Source organism: Hemiscyllium ocellatum, chromosome 10 (genome assembly GCF_020745735.1).
Source record: "Hemiscyllium ocellatum isolate sHemOce1 chromosome 10, sHemOce1.pat.X.cur, whole genome shotgun sequence".
Classification (NCBI taxonomy): Eukaryota; Metazoa; Chordata; class Chondrichthyes; order Orectolobiformes; family Hemiscylliidae; genus Hemiscyllium; species Hemiscyllium ocellatum.
The window spans coordinates 46,801,393-46,823,825 of record NC_083410.1 but is presented as its reverse complement, the minus strand read 5'-3'; the positions used below and the strand labels follow the sequence as shown (position 1 = coordinate 46,823,825).

At 37.1% G+C, this 22,433-nt stretch overlaps 1 protein-coding gene across 3 annotated transcripts in view; it reads left to right on the top strand.

The window, feature by feature from the left end:
• cenpf (centromere protein F) overlaps positions 1–22,433 on the top strand; it is a 94,445-nt gene that overhangs the window by 49,097 nt on the left and 22,915 nt on the right. For all 3 annotated transcript variants that reach the window (XM_060831467.1, XM_060831468.1, XM_060831469.1), the window contains exons 12-15: positions 1,912–5,546; positions 6,459–8,768; positions 12,513–12,665; positions 15,834–16,007. In XM_060831467.1, coding sequence (XP_060687450.1) covers positions 1,912–5,546; positions 6,459–8,768; positions 12,513–12,665; positions 15,834–16,007 — 6,272 coding nt within the window. The remainder of the gene's footprint in view (positions 1–1,911; positions 5,547–6,458; positions 8,769–12,512; positions 12,666–15,833; positions 16,008–22,433) is intronic.

The window sequence follows — 22,433 nt, the reverse complement described above, 5'->3', positions numbered from 1 at the left end:
TTGATTCCAGTGGGACATGTCCCATATCCAGGGAATTTTGGAATTGTGTAACTGGTGAATCCACTATCTCTGTTACTTTTTTTTTGTTGATCTTCAAAGTTTCACAGTCCTCCAGCCTGTCATTGGCATTAGTGTTTTGAATATTTAAGTTCTTTGCTTTGTCATGGAAGTTTCTTCGCAACCCCCCCCCCGCCCCCAATCTCTCTTCCTTTCTGGAGTATATTTTGGGAGCAATTGAATATCTCCTTAAACACCTGACACAGCTTATCAACTATCTTACCATATGGTCTTTCTGCCCAATCAATTTGAATCTGGATCAGTGGTGCTGGAAGAGCAAGCCAATCTTTCCTCATGCCTATGTGATTGCCTTTGTTTAACTCAAAAATACTAATGTGGGGCTCCAATTACTTGCTGTTCAGGTGAATTTGAAATCATAGCGTGGTACGATACTTCTTCACTAGAGAATCTTTTACAATGAGAAATTAATCCCACCTCATTACATATTACCAAATCCAAAAAAAAGTGCTTCCAGATTGGTTCTAAAACACGTTGCTCCAGGGAACAATTTCTCGTACATTGAGTTAACACTCCTTCATGGCTACTTCTATCAATTTAATTCATCCAGTCTGTGTGCATTTTAAAATCACCCATCATGATTGATGAATATTTCTTATAAACCAGGAAATCCTGGGGGTTTATACAATGTCTCACTGTGCAACTACTTTTGGTGGACCTACAGACTACTTCCACCAGGAACTTCTTTACCTTGCAGTTTTTTATCTCTACCCAGACAGACTCCAGGTGTTTACCTTGAAAGTTTATCTCATTTTGCATTATAGTACTGATGTCATCCTTTACTAACAAAGCTACACTATCTCCTTTTCCTTCCTGCCTGTCCTTCTGGAATACTGAGTATCCTTGGACATTCAATTCCAAAATGTGGCCTCCTTGCAATCACATCTCTGTACCTGTCACCAAATAAGTCTTACATTCAGGTACAAAGCCTCTCAGTTTGTTCTTTTATCAAATTTCCCAGCTCTTGTATGATTATTACTTTGGATTAATGAATCTCATTGTCTCATAGCATATGTAAAGTAATTTGTTATGTGTAGAATGGAGGGGTTTGGGTTAGATCAGGGAGTGTGTGTGAGGTAAGTTATAGCCCCTATCAAATAGTTGTTCATGAGTTAAACCATGTATTAAATATTCAAACGTTTTCTGAGTAATTAGTTTACTTACTTTCATTGGAACATGCTGAACTCTCAATTCAAATGAAGATTTTCAGAGACATCCAGCTGTAGATAAATTGCCCAGCAGAAAACTCGACATCCTCTGCAATTCCTTTGGGGTGTGCTACGAAAAGGATTCCTGAAGGTTCCTATGTACAACTTGTTCAATAATAGTGCCACCATTGGAAAATTTGAACTTGTGTATTTGCTGGGAAAGTGCAAAGGGTGAGGCTTCTCAAATGGAAACCCATACTTGCCTAATTCACAGTCATATTCTCCTCCCTTACTTTGAAATAAACCTCTCCATTCCTGAAACATCAGTGTCCAAAGCTTGGACTATTGTTCATTGTCTCTCAAAGTTCCTCAAACTACAGAAACTTACTGCAGGAATGATTGTTGTGGGTCAGACTCGTGTCATCAGCCCCACATGTTCCTGCAAGTTAAGTACTTTGTAGAAGCTATACTCTCGTGAACTAATTTGTGTTTGTAAATTAAACATATTTACAACTTTAATCGTAACACGCAAAGGAAGTCCTCCTCCTTAACAAATGTGGTAGACATAATGTTTCGAATATTAATTAACTCTATTGGAAGCCCATTGTCACTTCCTCTTTTTGTCTTGAGTATTGATTTGTGGACAAAGTTATTGCTTTTGATATTTACACACCTGTTATCTTTTTAGGTAAGAACAGTGCTCAAGAAGCTGAGATAAAAAGTCTACAACACAATTTAGATGAACAAAGCAAGTCAATGTGTATAAATATGGAAGAGTTGAAACAGGCACTTGATTCTGCTTGTAAGGGCCTGAAAGAGAAAGAAAAAAGCATGGAACCGCTAAATATCAAAGTTCAAAAAATGGCAAATGAAATTGAAGAACTAGAAAAAAATATACATCTAAAGGAAAAGGCATTTCAAGAACTAAAAGAGGAAAGTAATTCTCTGGCTCAGTGGAAGATGGAAAATATGCATGTTATGAATGTTTTTCAAAGTGAAAAGGAGGTGATGAATAACAAAATTAAAGAATTAGAACATAAGCTCGAAATGAGTTTGAAAAAAAATCAAGAACATGAGCAGAATCTAGAAGTTCATCAGCACAAAAGTGAAAAGCAAGCAGAAAAACTTAGGTCAGTTGAGGATGAAAAAGAGAATTTGCAATGCCAGACTGATGATCTCAAGCAAATTCTAGACAGCAAAACTTCTGAGTTAGAAACACAAAGGCAATCCTTTGAAGAATTCATGAAAGAAGCAAAGCAGCAAGAGCAAAAGAATGGAAAGGAAATAGAAAACCTGAACTTGAGCATTTCTCAGCTCACCGCACAGATCGCTGAACTGGAGAAAAATTTGCAACAAGAAACAAGCAAAGTTGTGAAACTTGAAGAGTCTCAGTGTGCATTGATTGCTGATTATGAAAATGTCAGTAATCTGGTGAAGTCAAAAGAGTGCTTAATTGAACTTAAAGAAACAGAAATTTTGAGCTTGAAGGACAACATTTTGCAAACCACAAATAATCTTGAAGGGCAGCTTGCTAAAGTTGAAGCAGAGAAAACGCATGTAATGCAGGAGTATGAAAAGGTTTTACTTGACAAACTTGAAATTGAAAATATAAAGTCAACATTAGAAATTTACCAACATGATATTTCCATCCTCAAGGAGCAGATTACGTCTCAAGAATCTTTACTGAATCTTGAAAAACAACAACGATCTGAGGTTGAGAACAAATGTGAAGCTCTATTAAAACAGAGAGAAGAACTTGAAGAAAAAATTGAGGAGAGGGAAAAGAAATATGTTGATTTGCAAACAGAAATGGAACAAGAAGTTCATCAACTGAAACTGCAACATGATGAGGCATTGCAAGCTACTTTAGATGAGAAAAACAAATCTATTGAAAATATTACACAAGAACTTGTGACCAGTGCAAGCAATTTGAAATGTATGCAGGTCGCCAATGAAGAATTAGAAGCAAAGCTGGAAGCTTGTCTTTTGTCTGAGAAGTGCATTCAGGAAAAAGAGGAGTTAATTAGTTTGAAGGAAAAAGAACTCATACAGCTCTCTGAGGAAAATGAAGAACTGAAAAATTCCAACAATTCTTTGATGCAGGAAAATATAGAGTTGAACAAAATGAATTCTAGTTTCGCTGATGAAATGAAAAGAAATGAAACAATATTACAAGAACTGACTAAAAAATATGAAGGAGAAGCTGTTACTAAAGAAAATACATTCAAAGATCTTAAAACTCTATATGAAGAACTAAGTGCAAATCAAAGATTACTGCAGAACACAGTCGCAGAGAAAGAAAGTGACACTAAGAAATTGCTAGAGAAGATAAATGAGAAGGAAACTAGGGAAGCTGAGTTAATGCAACAGTATGTTGCTTTAGAAGCAGAATTAAAACATCTTCATGAAAAATGCAGTGCTTTAGAAGAAAACAAAAACTTTTTGGAAATGCAGTTGCATGAGAGATCACAAGAATTATTGATGAGAAACACAGAAGCTGAGGACCTGCAAAGAAAACATACTGAGCGTTCCACAGAATATAATGCCAAAATTCTAGACTATGAGGAAAGGATTAAAACCATGCTTGAAGAAATAGATGGTTTCAAGTTACAGCTGGAGAAGATGGAGGAAATTGATCAATTAAAAAAAGAACTTGTTGAATCACACGCAAGACAAAACAAAATAGTGGAAGATCACAATGAATTGCTGCAGGAAAAAGAACAATTAATGCATCTAATAACAAAGAAAACTGAAAAAGAAACCATTTTTACAACTAAATTAGAAAAGCTTGAAAATGATTTGATAAGAGTGCAGTCTGAAAATGTTAACCACTGTAAGTTGATTACAGAGAAAGATATTATCTCAGAACAATTGAAAGACACGGTCATTACAAAAGAAATTGAACTTCAGAAAGTTCAAACTCGACTTCAGCTTCTGCAGATGGACCTTGAAGATAAAGAGGCTTCTTTAGAGTCTTATATTTCTCAAGTAGAACAAATGCAAAGTGAGATCAGTAGTGTGGAGAGTAAGTTTCAGAATAGTGAGGGGAATAGGATTCTTCTAGAGAAGGAATTAAGTTCAATGCGGACAGAGATGGAAAATATGCATTTGAAATTAAATGAAAGCAAGAACCAAGAATCAGCTTTGCTGGAACAAATAACACTACAGAGGCAAACAACTGAAGAGCTGCAGAGTGAATTTGATAAACAAAAAATGGATCTTGATTATCTCCATTCCTTGCAAATCCAGCTTGCTGAAAACCAAGAATCAGAAAGGCAATGCAATCTGAAAGACGAGAAGATAAAGGAACTTCAAAAGAAGCTGTGTCAGACTGAAATTCGTATCAGTGATTTAATGAGTCAAAATAGTGATATTGCTTCTCAACAACAGGAGCTAAAAGCACAAATGCAAATTAGTTTGAGTAATATGGAGGTTGCACTGCAACAGAGTGAGGAGCAAAGAGCTCTTCTGCAGAAAGACTTCAGTAAGGTGCAGTCTGAATTATCAGCTATGAGCTCGCATGTCATTGAAAGCAAACGTCATAATGAATTTTTGATGGAAGAGATAACTCTACAAAAGAAAACTAATGAGGATCTAAAGAACGAACTTGAAAAAAGTAAAGAACAGGAAACACATCTCACCTCAATGGTGTCTGAGTTACAGTCTCTTATTGCAGCTTTGGAAACTGAAAAAACATCGCTGTTGTGTAAAGTAGATTTAACAAACAATAGTGCTGATCTTGATACTCAAGAGTGCAAAGACATAAAAGAAGTAATGATTGCATCCCTGGAATGTAGGCATAAAAACATTTCAGAAGAGAAAGAGGTGGCTGACATTATTGAGAATCATTCATCAGATAAAAGGAAAACCCTTTTGAACGCAATTGAAAATTCACCCAACTCTATTGTAAGTGACCAAACAACCTTTTCTGTTGAAGATGATCACCTGAAAATGAAACCTCTGGAACTGGAACCTTGTTCTGACTCTTCTGACCAGTGTATTACATTGCTTAGAGAACAACTTCAAAAACAGAAAGAGGCTGCTGCAGATCAAGAAACCTGGGAACTGCATCAAACCTTAACTGCAACAAAGCAAGAACTTGAATTTCTGAAAAAAAACCACTCATCTGAAATTGAAGAATGGCAGTTGAAGTTGGCCAATCTAACAACTGAGATGGAAATAAAGTTGGCTGCACAGAGGCAGCAAACTGAGCAGCTGACTGCAGAATTAGAAGGTGCGAGAGTTCAGCTTCAATCTCTGGACCTCAGTTCCCAGTCATTGCTGTTTGCTAGCTCTCATTCCAAAGAGAGTACTCCACATAAGGTGAATAATAAAAATTAATATTAATAGTTGTGAAATTTTGAGATATGTAGAAAGTGGTTCATTGGTCTATTATAAATGTCAGTGTGAATAATGTGCGAACTTGTTAAATTAAGTAAATGCTGTAACTCTTGAAAAATATTTTATTGTTCATGGAGGAAATCACAGCAATCTTTGGTTAGATCGAATAAGCATTACTAAGCATGTCTTTCTTTGTAGCAGTACCAATCATATGACATTCAGAAATAGCAATCATAGCTCTATAAATCTTCTCTCTCAAGTGACCATGGTTAATCCATCCCATTTGTGGTATTTCTTCTGTCACTCAATCTGAAATCAGTGAATCAGAGCTTGTGAACTGTCTTCAGTATAGTACAGAAAGTGTATCCAACAATCTGAAAATTTCATAGAATATTTTTTATTTTGGCAAGATATTGAATAATTCCATGTTTTCTATTCATTCTCGCATACCTCTTTAATTGAGAAGAATATATGAGTAATATATACATAATTAACTCATTTTAAAAACTTAGCCTAGATTTTGAATGGAATTTGAGCATTTTAATCATGTGCCCAGTTGCAAAAGTATTACCAGTGTGTATATTTTAAAAGGACATGATTACCTTTCATAGTACCTACCAATCATTGTGGACATCTCAAAATTACTTATATTTTAGAACCAATTGTTTTGTTTAAGATGGAAGAGCATTAAATAAATATATAAAATGGCAGGCATATTTTAGTACTGTGCTTTATATGGGATAATTTACTGTTTTATTTTATGACTTGTATGTTGCTACATAATTACAGTATTTCATTCATATACCAAGTTTAGCATTACATACTTGAAACCAACAATTGACTATACTTTGTAAGGATTGGTATGTTTAAATTATAATTACTTTTGTTTTTCAGTTGAAGCATACTGATTCAAAAGAACATCAAACAGAGGTGATGATCATCACTGATCAAATGGGATCTGTTACCAGACAAAATGTGTCCCTTGACTTTAATGTTCAAAGGGCGAAACAGCCCAGTTTACAATCTGGCAAAACAGGAGAAAGTCCTGTATTTACCAGAGACTACACCATCTACTATAATGATGCTAAGAATGTAAGCAACAACATTGATAATGAACTGAATGAAAGCAACACAGAACAACAGAGCATAGCTGAATCAACACATTTAGGTAATGATAAAGTTAATGTCCTGGTGGAACAGCAATCAATCCATGAAACCTTTGTTGGATCTCAGTTACAATTGGACCACGAGTCTGGCCAAGCTCTTCAGCTCCTTCCAAATGATGAAAATAAGAAAATAACTGAAGAACTACTCCATGAGATAGAGAATTTGCATAGCAAGCTAAATACCAATCAAAAAGAACTATTTAATAAAACCACTGTTTACACTGAGTTAGAAAAGAAAATGCTAATGTTTGAAGAGAAGGAGCTCCAACTATGTAATGAATTGAAGTCTTCTGCTCTTGAAAATCAAAATCTTCGAGACAAAGTAAACATTTTGGAAGAGGAGCTCAGCAATATTACATTACAGTTGAAAGTGGATAAAGTTAAATTGCCTGGTGCAACCAAGATGTTGGAGAGTCCAGAGATGAATAACACAGACAGGAGTGAGCAATTCCTTGAACTAGAAAATGAACTGAAGCGAGCAAAATCAGATAAAGCTAACCTGGAAAAACACATCCTTGAAATGGAAGTTGATCTGGATAAGTTACAAATCAGAAAGCAATTGTTAGAAAAAGAACATGAATCAAGTCAAAGGACCATTTCCATTCAGGCAGAAAAGCTGTCTGAGCTTGAAACAGAAAATAATGAGTTCATTCAGGAGATTAGTACTCTAGTGGAGACAAATAATGAATTGGAGCAAACTAGTAAAAGGCTAAAGGAAAAAGTTCAAGAGCTTGAAGCCGAGAAAATCTACAAGTTTAATACAATCCGGGTGCTTGAAGCTGAAGTGAAGAAACTAACCAGTCAGCGACAAGCTCTTACTGAACAAATGGAGAAAAGTTCAAAGGAAAAAGAAATCATAATCCAGGAAATTGATTGTTTGGAAAACAATTCAGTTTTGGATAGAGAAGGAAAGGAGAAATTAGAACAAGAACTAAATCAGCTGAAGAAGGAAAACATATCCATTCTGGAGCAAACTGAAGCTCTGCAGAGCAAGCTTAATGCAGTAGAGCTTGAAAAGTTGAAACTACTCCAGTCTTTGGAGTTCTCTAAATCAGAAAAAAGTGAAGTTGCAGTGAGGTTAAATTCCACCGAGGCAGAAGTAGCTGAAATGCGGCATGCTATTGAGAAACTTAAAGTGCGCATTGAAGTAGATCATAATAAGCATCAACATATGGCTGAAAAACTTAAAATCAGTGAACGAAAAACAGACTCCCTTCAAGACAAGGTTGAAGCACTTGAACGGGAGCTTCAGACCTCTGAAGAAAATATGGAGCAAATGGTGTTAGAAGCTGAAACTGCAAAGGAGCAGGTTGAAATATTAAAGGAAGAAAAGGAAATGATTACTGAAAATACGAAGCGATTGAAAATGGACCTCAATGCCATCAACTCTGAGAAACAAGCTTTAGAGAAACAACTGCAAGAAAGTCAGGAAAAATTAGAAACTGAATGCTCAAGTTTGGCAAGAAATTCTGAAGCATCTGAAAATGAAAAAGTCAAAATGACTGAAGCCTATGAAAATTCTGTTAGTGAGCTGCAGTCTCACATTAGCCATTTAAAAGAAAAGATGAAAATCTGCCAAGAAAAGTTGGAAAAATTGAGAGAAAATGAGAGAAATTACCTCAATCAAAATTCACATTTAGAATGTGAAAATATTCGCTTAACCAACCAACTTTGTAAAGCTGATGAGTTAAATGTGGAGCTACAATCTACAAATACAACACTAAGTAAGGATCTTCAAATAATTCAACAGCGATTAAATATGCATACAGAAGAGAAAGAGAAACTTCAGCAACAGATTATAGATCTGGAGCAACTGAAGCAGAAAAATTCTATGGATTTGAGTAATTTGCATATTGACATGGAGAATTTAAAGAGAGAAATGAACAACTTGCAGACAGCAGCAGTGAAATCTCAGCAAGAAGCACAAGATTTGACATCTAAGCTAACAATAGTGCAAAACATGAAGGAAAATTCTGAGAAGCAGCTACAAAACGAACTACAGGTTGCACAATTGCAAACGACTACACTTCTTGATCAGGTATAATAATTTCAACAAAATACCTCATTAACTTTTTTAGTTTAGATGACTTTTGCTAATCGCAAACAGTAAATCCACATTTAATATTCTTTCCCAAATTCTCTTCAAAATACTTTTGAATTAATGTATCCACTTTAGCTTGCTATCTTCACTACATTCTGTCATCAGACTATTGAATCCCAAATTTGACTCAGTGTTAGCATTATGGAGTCATGGAAACAGATTCTTCGGAACTATGAAAGCACGGAAACAGACTCTTTGGCTCAACCCATCCATACTAATCAGGTTTCCTAAACCAAACTAGTCCCGTTTGGCCCATATCCCTCAAAATCTTTCCTGTCCATGTGCCTGTACAAATGTATTTGAAGTGCTGTAATTGTACTGGCCTCCACCACTTTCTCTAGCAGCTCATTCCACATATGCACCACCCCCTGTGTTAATGAGTTGCACTTCTGGTCCCTTTTACATCTCTCCCCTCTCACCTTAATCCTATCCTGTGTAGTTTATCCTGAAGTAAAGACTTTAGCTAATTGCCTTATTTATGCCTCATGATTTTAAAATTCCTCAATTATGTCACCCCTTCGGCCTCCTACGCTCCAGGAAAAAAAGTTCCAGTCTCTCCTTATAACTCAAATTCTCCAGTCTCGGTGAAATCCTGCAAATCTTTTTTACACCCTTTCCAGTTTAATAACATCCTTCCTATTAGCAGTGCAACCACACTTGTACCCAGTACTCCAAATGTAGCCTTACCAATGCCTTGTACAACTGTAACACGACATCCCAACTCTCGTACTCAATACTTTGACTGATAAGAGGGTGATTTGACTTAATTAAGAGGGTGATCAATCAAACAGGACTAGAAATTGGTCATCATAATAAGGCTGTAGACCTTGCAATCTGGGGTACCCCTGCCCATATCATTTAGACACCGGGAAATATACTCTGTACCCCTGTATTAGTGAAGTTTTTAAAAGGGGAGAAAGAGAAAGAACACAGGTTAGTGGTGGAAATTTCGAGAGGGCATCTAGGTAGCTGAGTACTTAATGGACAGATTTTCCCCTTGATAGAGATGGTGAGAAGGGGAGATAATTGTTCGCCTGTGCCCTGGAAACCCAATCCCCTCTAGCTACCTCTGTGAGATCAGAAAGAAGGGCTATGGCTGGCTTTCTTTTACTAGCAATTAAGGGCTTCAACATGCCACCTCCATCAGCTGCCTTCCTAACTGAGAAATTATGGCAACCTGTTTACTAATTTGGTGGAGGGCCTCCCATTGCCCAAATCTGGGGTCAATTGGAGACATGATGGCTGACAAAGGAATGGTTTCTGAAAACCATTTGCCTTCCCTTGCTCAAAATCCCCTCTCTCCATACCCTGCCCCACAAGAAGAAAACAAAATCTATCTTTTCATTGCTGGTCAATAGTGTAAAGGCTTGTGATTGGGTGAGATCCTCACCCTCATTTGTTTTAGTGAGCTGAATGGCAGGCACTCTGCATTACCTCACCAGTTTGGAGTGGCATGTTACTCGCCACTTAACATGTTACCCTCCAGTTTAAAAGAAAATGGTCAATTCCAACCCATGCTGTTACAACCAACTAAAATAATTTTGAGAGATGCATGAGATCATTTGTTGTTCCCTGACTGAAAATGGAATGTGCAGTTTGTAACGTAGTTTACTTTTTAACCATGAGTGAACATAAAATATCCAATGCCATTATTGACATTATGCAAAACAGATCAATACAGTCAATGTTCCCATCTAACTGTTTTGTGAAATATAAAAGAAGTTCATTCATCCTTTTCTTCACCTGTTTTTAAGTCTTAATTTTCTCTATATGACAGGCAAAGATTAAGGAATTAATTTTATGTTTTCTAATTTGCTGATGTTTAGAATGGGAACAGGAATTTATTAGCCCAGATATTTCAATTGTATTGTCTACAAAACTGTTGCCACTTGCCGTCATTGCCTTGAAAGACTGACAGTTGCTTCTGTGTTCCACTTTACAGTTAAATGTGGAAATCAAAAAAAGTCTGCTCATTTTTCCCCTTCTCCTTCACAGGATACCCTATTAAAGTGGGGCTCTTGTGGCACAGTGGTTGTGTCTCAACCTCTGAACCAGGAGACCTATGTTCAAGTTCCACCTGCTTCAGAGGGTGTGCAATAACTTCTACAAACAGGTTTATTAGATTAATAATGTGCTGACTAATAACTGGTGCTGTATATTCTGTGTTTGCCCTGGAAAACTAATTATATACAGTGAAATGCCATATTTTTTTCCATTAGATTAATCCGGTTATTTTTAATATTATCACAAATCATTGGAGTAGCATGCTGGAAATCAAGGCAGATATTCCTGCAGGAATAAAAAATCTGATCAAAATGTCCAAAGTTTCTCAAATTACATCTCTTTTTAGACTCAGGTTGACAAAAAGCACAGTCAGGATTCAGTATTTAACAAAAATTACTATTGAAAATAGATTCTAGCTATAGGTGAACAACTATGAACTGTCGATATATAACTGTACTGGTAAAAGTCTAGTTATCTTTTAAAACTCCGGATATACACACACTACAGATACACACAAAATAAATTGGTGTAATGGATGGAGGGAAAGTTTGGGAAGCTGGTTCAATCGTCTCTGTCCACAAGGTTTGCTGAGGTGATCCTTTCAGCTTGCCAGGGCATGCTGCTCCATGGTCTCTCTTTTCTATATACTTTCACTTGCTTGCAGGAGGCACAGATGACTGATTAACAATACATAAAGCTCCTTGTTTATTGCTTAAAAGCAACAGCATACAGCAACTGGTGAAGGAGAATAAACTAGCTTTCCTCGGGTTTTAGGTGTATTTTACTGCTCAGAAAAAAGCACCACCTCCCCTATTGAAGGTCCAAAGGATTCTGTATATACTGTTAATACCCACAAGCTGTTCAGTTGCCTTGGAGTCAATCGCATAGTTATGGGCAGGCGTAAAGCCTTTGGCATGAAGAATTGGTCGCTGCACCGGAGACCAATCAGCTACTTGTTGCTGGCCGAATCTCACTTTGTATGCACCTTCTGGTGTCAGTTTGCCTGCAGCTAAACATCCCCATTGATAAAGAAAACAATGCTATAAACAGTACTTATGAGTGCTGGTAGCTTACTTTTAAGAAGTACAGCAATCACTTTCACAATCTTTGGTTTTTAAAACCCCTTTCCCCATTTCAGATCTCAAGCATACATCAAAATAAAACAGGCAGTCTTTATAATATTTTTAAGTTATGATATTTCAGTCTCTGATATGAAGTCCTCTTGGTTTAGCTTCTGTAAAATTAATGTAAATTAAAAGTTATTTGGATCTTTGTACTTCCTGTTAATTATCTGTGATAACTTTCCAATCTGTCTAAATATTCTGCCCTAGTAATATCGATGTTAGTAGATTCCTAGTGATTTGAAATTTGATCAATGGTGAAGTTAACTGTTTCACAATGCCACCAGGCAGAAGCAACCTAAGAGGTGATAACAACAGAATGGTCTTGCCAATCCAAAATAACATTTTGGCCATCACTTGAATAAATGCCATATTTTCATGTCTTTAACAAAACATATCCTTTCTCAACAATTTTGATATTGGTGCAGATAATCCTTTCCAAGTTGACCTTTTGTGTATTTGCATTTTGTATCATTAAAATCACTTGGAAATCCAATCAATAATCTTCTTGAAATGCTGCAACATTAGTTTAATAATGAATCATCGTGTCTTGTAGATTCATGATCTTACAGAGAATAACCGTAAGCTGCAAGATGATTTGACCGTGGTCAGTGAAAAGGTTCAGAAAATGCAGCAGGAATTTGATGCAGAGAAGAATTTGATCTCAGCACAACTTGAAGAATTCAGGAATCAGACAGAAAGCATTAAGGTTCAGTATAAGAAAAAGTCCAAGAATTTCTCATTTGCCAAAGGTCAAAGTCTTTACGATTTCAAACAGCAAAAAGCATAAAAGTTCCAAATATATTTTATGTGAAGCTATTTAGCTACACTATTGCACATAGGATGAGAGAAACTTGCTGAAACTCATATTCTCTTCCAAACTGTCTATAATTATTAATCTTTTGAAAGGAAAGTGTTCAAGTTTGTAAACCCCATGTGAGGATAATTTGAGAACCAGCAGCAAACTTTTTGTGTGTTTAGAGCTATAAGATTGTTTATTTGCAAGTTCATTCTGGCATTTAATGCTTTAGTGTTCACTCAAAGTCTCACACACAAAGAGAGTGCAGTTGATGAGAATAGTGCGTTTTTACAGGTTATCAGCAAAAGAATAGTTAATTATTCACATGATTTTCTTATTCTGGAAAACACACGTTGCAGGCCTGATGAAGAAGACGTCTTCATTCCTAAAGCGTAGTTTAGGTGAATTCAACAGCTGAAGCCGCATTCCAAATTCGTTTCAGGATTCTCTCGAAGGGATGAACTTTCTGCAGGTCATAAAGTTAGTTGCTTGTAGTCTTTTTACTGGGGTCAATTTGCTGCATTAGTGGACCCATAAAGGAAGAACAGATGCCTTTCCGCTCTTGCCGTATCTTATGTTCTGCAGTCAGCCTTTAAAGATTGAAAAGGGACAAACATAGCTTCCTTATTATGTGACTTCTCACAACTTCAGTTTCTTTCTCAAATATAGTGAGGTATTTGGTTGATTAGCCACATTTTGTTTTACAGACACATCCCAAGGGACATTATGTTGATCACATCCTTTGTTTCAAAGGAGACGCATTCAATTTGGGAATGTTTTTTCATGTTTTCAGAATATGTGTGGTTATGTCTTTTCATTTCAGATGTTGAATTTTTCTGTTGGATGGTGAGTCAGTTTTTAAATACACAAGTCAGAGGATCTGTCCTTCGATGACCATAGAAACAGAGAATAGGAGGAGGCCATTTAGGCCTTCAATCCCGTCATTCAGTATGATTGTGGCTGATTATTCACCTTGGAATTCTGTTTCCACTTTCATTCCCTTTTATCACTGTAACCCGAAGAACTATATTTAATTCCTTCTTGCAAACATTGAATGTTTTGGCCTTAGCAGATTCCTGTGCAGGGAATTCCCCAGGCTCACTACTCTGAGTGAAGAAATTCCTAATCTTACCTCTTCTTTGCAACTCATTGTCCACTTGTTAAAGGAAATGTCAAGTTCAAGAAATCCACATTAGTTAAGTTTGTTCATTGAAAATTTTGAATATGACCTCTTTATTGGGCATTAGAACAAAAGTATTTTTGGCTCAAGAGGTTCTCCAACATGGCCCCATTTCAAAAATCTCATCCCCAAACTCAGCATCCACTAATTTCTCTGTAAAAGGGCGGGGGAGACTGTGATTGAGTTGTACTTTGCACATCCATAGTTCACTGAAGCTGCTAACTATGGAAAACCAGGGAGCATAAAAGTTCCAAATGTATGTTATGTGAAGCTATTTAGCTATACTATTGTAGATAGGATGCGAGAAAATTCTCTTCCAAACTGTCTATAATTAATAATCTTTTGAAAGGAAAGTGCTCACGTTATTAAACCCCATGTGAGGATAATTTGAGAACCAGCAGCAAACATTTTGTGTGTTTAGAGCGATAAGATTGTTTATTTGCATGTTCATTCTGGCATTTAATGCTACAGTGCTCACTCAGTCTCACACACAAAGACGGTGTGGAAAATATTTTCAGTCAAATGTTATTTTTGCCACCCAGTTTTCTGTAATGTAACTTAAGCTTCATACCTTTCAGGAGAAGATCTAATTATTAGAGTTCTTTGGGAAGTGGGTATCCTTTTAAAGAGATAAGGGATCAGAATACCTTTGAGAAAAGTTATCTACTTTTAACAATTCAAAAAGGGAGTTATGAAAGTGTAAAAAGTGGATAAACTACTTAAGCTATCAAGCTGTTTAAATTCCCTTTAAATTGAAGCATCTGCAATTTTAAAATAAAAACGAGTGCTTGCTTTAACACTGTTGACATAAATCTGAGAGATTTTTAAAGGTTTCATGCTTCATAACTGATTATTATTATTATTAAGGTTTGGTGGCTGTCAGTTCACAGTTTGATTGTTCAAAAGTTTTTATATGCGGGGTTATGAGTGCAAGTGTTTTTATACATTTTTATATTCTGATAAAAAAATTATGTACTTGAATGAAATGTGTGATTTTGAAAAGGATTAGGTAGTTTAAATCCTTTGAACGTAATGAATGAGATTTTATCATTGAGTGTCTATAAGAAAAGCTTAGAACTTTATTTGAATTCAGTATGACTCCTGAGGTATGCCTGTGGTGGATACTGGGGTTGGCATTGGAGGATGTCAAGGCAAGTGTGTTTATGATTGGCTGTAGGTTGATATAAGGGTCATGAAAACTGGGCAGAGGGGCATGGATTCTCACGGGGGTGTGAGGGGTGATTGTAGGGTGGGTAGGGGCGTAAGTTTGCTTGGGGAGTACAACAGGCAGTGGTGTGGTTGGGGCATGAGGTTTTATAGATAGAGAATGTGGAGACGTGAAGGGTGAGCAGACTGTTTGTTTTTTGTCTTCTCTTTCAATTGGATTTTTTCTATGCATCTAGTATTCACATCGCTATGGCCGCCTCTGCACTATTTTTCAGGGAGGTGAGCTCGATTTCTGTTAAACATCTGCTCACCCAGAGTGACATTCACAGCTTCCAGGTGGTTTTCTCCTAAGTTGGGTTTGGAGAATCAGGAATTTTCCAACTTTGGAAGTAAAAATTGAGCCTTATTTGCAAATTTATTTTTCTCTATTCAAAATAGATAAATGAGTACAAGTATTATAATACAGGTGCTTTGTTTTTAAGATGCTTTATTTTTATGATAAATTAGCCATGCCATACGTTTAAGGAAACAGGAAAGCTTTCTGACCATGGTCTTTAACATGAACAGCATTCCTATTTTTTTTGTAACAAAGAGATATATTGAGGAGAAAAACATCCTGTTGTTTTTTTGTAATAACGTGAGATATAATTATAGAAAATAATGTGGACGTTAGTTTGGACGTGGTGATTTCAATGTGATTCTTTCCATTCTAAAATTGATTTTGTCTCTAGTTGCAGCTAGAAATCTGTGAATCAGAAAAATACAAGTTAGAAAAGGATATTGAATATTTTCAGAATGAACTACAGATCACTGATGTCCTGAAAAAGGAACTAGATGAACATAAACAAAGACTAAGATGCATTCAAGGAGAACATCAAGCTGTGCTTAAAGATTTACAGGATCAGGTAACTTACTGCACCAAATGAGCTTTGATAAAAGATTCCGTACTAAGATAAAGCTCAGACTATTAATTTTGTGTTCAGTGTTGGAAACCTTTCAAAATATAACCCCTTTCTGATCATCCCAGTGCTTAACATCTCAAATTGCCTTTAGAACATAAATACTGTCAGATTCAAAATGTGAACTATTATGTATGAGCAAAGTCCTATAAAATGTAATGAGAGGAATGATTGGTTGCTATCAAATATAATGATGATTTAAGATGACTCCAATGTTATGAAGGTGTGGATATACCTTATTAAAAGCAGCAGAACTACCAGACCCAGCACCAAGTGTACTCAAAAATGGTAACAATGTAACACTGAGTCGAACCACTTGATTAGTTCGTTGCTTGGTGACAAAAACAAATTCAAATTCGGTCAATCAGTTTAAATTATACCCGAAATATATCAAATTCAAATCATGTTTGAATTGAGTTTATTGACAATCTTAAAAGCCAATGACACAATCCAATGCTCTGATGTATAAGACTGGGGAAAATTGAACAGTTGAGAGGAGGATTGATAAGCCTTAGCATGTAACCAGACTGTTCTAAAAATAGTTCTCTTAAAAGTCCCTTTTCAATCAGTACCTGTAATGCAAAACTTCCTAACAAGGAGAAAAGAAGACACAGGAAGATCCGAAGACAAAAACCTACATCTGCCTGGTTTTGAGATAAGAAGTGTTGTTTTGTAAATTTTTAATTGGGAATTTTATCGGGCTAGTATTATAGAAGGGAACCTAAAAGATAAGTTATAGAAATAAATTGTAAATAGTGTTTAGTTCATTATTCTCTGTTATACTTTAAGGAATAAAGTAGTTAATTTTTACTTTAAGTAGTTCTTGGCCACTCGCTCTTTGCAGATTACTGTAGGGGATAAATCTTTTGGCGTTGCTGGTTTTAAATTAAGCAGGAGGGTTTACCCCGTGTCATTACACCAGACACCATAATACTTGGAAACTACTCTTCTGAAGAATTATGAAGTTGAAGGTCAATGTTATTGAATTTCTTCCTTCTTCTATTTACAGCCAGAGTGTTCCAGTCTTTAATTGTCCTTCTTCTCTGACACGTACTTTTCTTTTTGTGGCTCAATAGTAACCGCCAAATCTAAGTTTTATTTTGAACCCTTAGCACATAATCCAGGCTGGCACTTTGGTAGAGTATGGAGGGAATTATGCACAGATAAGTTAATTCAGAGGCCTATTCAGTCCTTTGTTGGAGAGGATGAGATCTCGTGACACTATTCAGAGAAGTGGGAGCTTTCCCTGTTTCCAGACCAATATTTGTTCTCATGGCACAGAAACAGACTCTTTGGTCCAACCAGTCTATGCTGAACACAATCCCAAACCAAACTAGCCCCACCTACCTGGGCTTGGCCCATCTCCCTCCAAATATTTCTTAATAACTGTAAGAAATCTAGAAATAAATCTGGAAATAAGCCTGAGTCTCAGGAGCAGCTGCACTATCCAAGGTACTTTCAGTCCACCATTTGTGTGTTCATATATCTTTCTGATTTATGGGTACTTTTCTATTTGACCATGCAAGAAGCTGCAAGGTACATTTGCATGGGTCATGGTTGGAAATAGGTTATGGTCTGGATTTTATGCTTCCCTGTCAAGAAGGTTTTAAAGATTGGAGCATCAACCAACAGCAGAAGAGGCCCCCACCGAATCATTTGACATGTTTTGGACTTTTCGAAGATCAAAAGCTTGTTGGCTAGTATTTTTTTTTTATTTTACTTTATCAGCCATTAGTATTAATGTCAGAGTACTTTGTACATACTTAATTTGACAAATATTTGACATACGAATTTCCTTAACCTTTGAGGAAGTAGAGATGTTGGTGTGCTTCCTTGACTGTAAGCATCGATGTGGACGAAGCAGGACAGATTATTGATGATATTTTACTCCTAGGATCTTGAAGCTCTCAATTACCTTCACATCATCACCATCAATATTTTTGGATGTGTCCTTCACTCCGTTTCCTGAAGTTGATGACCAGCTCCTTCGCTTTACTGACATTGAGGGAGAGATTGTTGTCTTTACACCATTCCACTAAACTCTTCTATCTCTTTCCTGTAGTTTGGCTCGTTGTTGTTTGAGATCCAACCCGCCGTGGTGTCAGCAACAAATTTAAAAATGGAGTTAGAGCCGAATTTGGCCACACTCATGAATATAAGGAGTACAGTTACGGGGCTGAGTATGCAGCCTATTTAATTATTCTAGACCTATCATACTAGGTTTATCAATTTACAAAGAAGATTTTATTTTTGTAGATCTTTGATGAATTTACTTTGTGTGCAATCTTTCCAGGCCCTGAAGGATGTGGGATTTGGTGAGAAATTTGAGAAAATCAAGTGAGATGATTTTTAGCTTGAGACTAATAGGTCAGATTTTCTAACCAAATGCTGAATGTCAAGACAGGATTCTGACTCGTGAAGGGCAAGAGTGGATTATCACCCTCCTTACTATGTAATCATGCCTCATTAGTATGCAGTCTCCTATTTTCCCATTTGCCATAGACGCTAGACAGACATGAATGTCACAACGGGTATGCTTTTTCCTCTGGACCTCCATCTTGGACATCCATCTCAAAGTATGCATCATGAATACTCTATGTTCATGGAGAACTGAAGCCATCAAGTACCAGCTTCTCTATATCTTCATAGCATACAGGTGTTTTTTTTTACATTGTGATGGTTGTGTTCTTGTGCAACCCGGCATTATCGTGCTTTAGAACCAGTGCTTAAAGTGTTGGCGATGTAATTGCATCACAGCCAACACATTTTAAAAGTTCACACTTTAGGAACATTGTCCCCAACTTGTCAATCACTACAGCGAATTTGCGTTAACAGAATGCAACTTATAGCAGAATATCCAATCCCCTTACAGTTTGCACCTGCACTGCAGTGCAGCATGGGGGATTGTGCATTGAGGAAGAGTAGCAGTGACTGAGATCACTTTGTAAGATGGGCTGCGGCTTTATGAATTGATGCTTAAAACATAACAAGTGCAGGAATGTATAATTGTGCAGTGATATGTCAGCTGTGCCATGTATGTGGCATGAGAAATGTTGGATTGCCAATGCAGTCCCACAGCATGTGGTGAAGGGCAAATCAAGTCTACCAGCATTTGACCGGGAACATGGTTGCGGTTCAAAAATGGCACCAATGCGAAGGATCCCAAAGAGTGAGTCCTTGCTTAGCAGTACTTACATAATGAGGTGTGTTTGTGGTAATCATCTGAGAAAAAACTGCTAGGCCTAGAGGAGAGAAAGCATCCATGAAACTTGACGAAAATGACACTTGACCTACTTGTAGTAATATTTCGCTCCTTTATTGATGTACCGATTCCCAGTGACAACAAACTGTACTCCCAAGTTCATAGCAAAGCAAACATTAATTGCATGACCAAATGCTATGACTAATATTGCTATCAGAGTGTTGAAAATTTGCATCAATATATCATCATTAATGTAGAAAATACCCCAAAATACTGCAAAAATACAAGGCATTCCCATTACTAATTTTAAACAGAGAAATTGGAGATTGATAAGATAGGTGTTGGACAATATGGTGAAACCCTTAGCCTTCTATCCAGGTAGTGTCTGTAATCACATTTTAAAACAGAGAAATATATGCTATACTCCTCCTGAGTCTTACAGCAGAATCTTCTGGGTACTAAGGCAGGAAGGGAACTTGATTAACTGGGATAGTGATGGACAAAAATTCACTAGCTTTGTTTAAATTTAGGCCTAATACCCACATTCTTGCCCTCTTACCAATTAAAATCGGAATTGTCAATTAATAACGGTTTAAGGGTCTTGACCTACCTGGGCAGCTCCGGGCGGAATGAATAAGAGTCACTCGATTCATTTGGTTAACTAGAATGGGTGGGTGGGAAATTTCTGGGTATAGAAGTGGGAGGGAGTCCCACAATCTATGGCCAAATTGGCCAAATGTCATTTTTCATGGTCAGCTCGCTGATGAGAGCAATCCCTTGCCTCTCTGTAACTGCAACCCCTACCAAGAAGATTTTATTCAATCATGGGATGTGGGCATCACTAGCTAGGACAGCATTTATTGCCCATCCCTAATTGCACAGTGGGCAGTTGAGAGTCAACTACATTGCTGTGGGTCTGAAGTCACATGGAGGCCAGACCAGGTAAAACTGCAGTTTCGGCTCTAAAGGACATTAGTGAACCAGATGGGTTTTTCGGGCATTTGACAACAGTTTAGACTCTCCATTTCAGATATTTTTATTGAATTCAGATTATGTCATTATCCATGGCAGGACTTGAAACCAGGTCTCCAGAACCATATCTGATCTCTGGATTAATAATATAATTGTAATCCCACTAGGCCATTACCTCCCTGTAATGTCACCTTTTCCTAAACTGGGAGTGTAGGGGCTGTTATACTGGCAGCAGCCACAGCCTCTGACATGATGCTGCCAAATTCTGGTGTTGCCAGGTTCTGTTTAGCTGGTGGCCAGGACAGTCTCAACTTGGGTCTTCAATCCAACAAAAAGCCCACCAGCAAGTAATTTACAGCCCACTTCCTTGGAAGATCTAATGGGTTTTCCTATGGTGTACATTCTCTTAATCATAGATTGCAGGTTTCCTTCCTTGAAACTTAGCTGCTTTTGGACTGTGTCTGAAAATGGGAGGGAGAATTGAATTCAGACCCTACCGTGGGTACTGGGGAATTTGCTTCAATTAGAAAGGAACCTGGAATTTTAAAAGTAGTACCAGTAATAGTGTGCACATAACTACAGGACTTCCCTAAAAAGATATGCTATACTAGGAAAGGAAATCAGCCACTCTTTTTGTGATCTGGTCAGAATGTGACGCCAGACCTACTGGCACTTTGGTTGGCTTTAAACTGCCCTTTGAAGTGGTATAGCAAGTCACCCATTTACAGGCATATGGGGACGGGTAATAAATGTTGACTTTACCAGGAATGCTGTCCCAAATGTCTCTTTTCATTTTGTGGCACATTTGTTGCATTGTGCAGTACTTTGCTGTATCTCCATGCATGTATGCGTCTCAGAGGGAACACTGGTCTCACAGCCTGTTTTTTTCCCGAATGAGACATGAGATCCCTGCAGCCTAAAGGGAAGATTAACAGAATATCTTACGAATGAATAAAAACTTTGAGAGAAGGCCTGATTTTATTTTCTACCAATGATCGATTGAGAGTGTTTTGTCAAGTGCAGAAGGCTATTTCTTGACCCTTGACTTAATATTTAGTATTTCTTGATTTTTGTATACTTAATACAAAATTTCCAGTTTTTGGCTTTGGTTTTTTTTAAATGTAGGTGGTAAAATAGTGCTGTCACTGATTTCATAAAAAATCAGGTAAACATGACAGTGTGAAAACTGTAAGTTACAGAATCCCTACAGTGTGGAAACAGGCCAATCGGCCCAACAAGTCCACACTGACCCTCCTAAGAGTAACCCACCCAGAACTAATCCCCTACATTTCCCTTGACTAATGGACCTAGCCTACATCCCTGAACACAATGACCAATTCATCTAACCTGCACATCTCTGGATTGTGGGAAAGAACCGGAGCACTCAGAGGAAACCCACACAGACACGGCGAGAATGTGCAAACTCCACACAGACCTCTTTTCTCTTTTTAAGCGAAGCTTTTTTTTTCACAATAGTTGGCAGAAAGTAAGCTATTGGCTTTACAGGTATTCCAAATTGCACGAGCTTTGAAGGGATGCAGGACTATATTGCTGAGAGAACGTAATTTAATAATGGTGAAAGAGTTAATGTTTATTGTTGTTCAGTGCTGGTCTTCAGATATATGCAATTAAACATGAAAATTCAAAAGCTGCTGTCAAATGATTCTTTCCTCCTGTATGTTGTTGAAGCACTCACAGTATAATGACTTTTTTTTTTTAACAATCACTGAAAGGATGAGGACTTCCCTTTTCCTCTGTTATGTTACTGTTAAAGTCTGAAAAAGGTTGCAATTTGCTACTAATATGCAACTGTGTATTTAATAGTATACATATTCAGAACTATTATTGAACAACCACTTGGTCCATTGAAAATTAATTTTATATTTGTGTACTATCAATAATATAAATCTATTAATAATACTGTGAATTCATAGGGGAAAATATTCCTCTCAAGCTGTTTGAAAAATTGGTTAGCACCTCGCTGACTTCAAATCTGGCTTCCCTGCAGTAATACAGCTGTGGTGGTGACCTTAATGACTTGAGATTTTATCATCTTGAGGGTGCAGGGATGTCCCTGCTAGCCATGGAGTCTTACCAGAAGAGGTAATATTCTCCTTTCCTACCTGCTGTTAGACTGGCTGATTGTTCCCCAGGTGCATACTTCACAGCCACAGAGGTGGAATGAGGTTTTGGAGTGG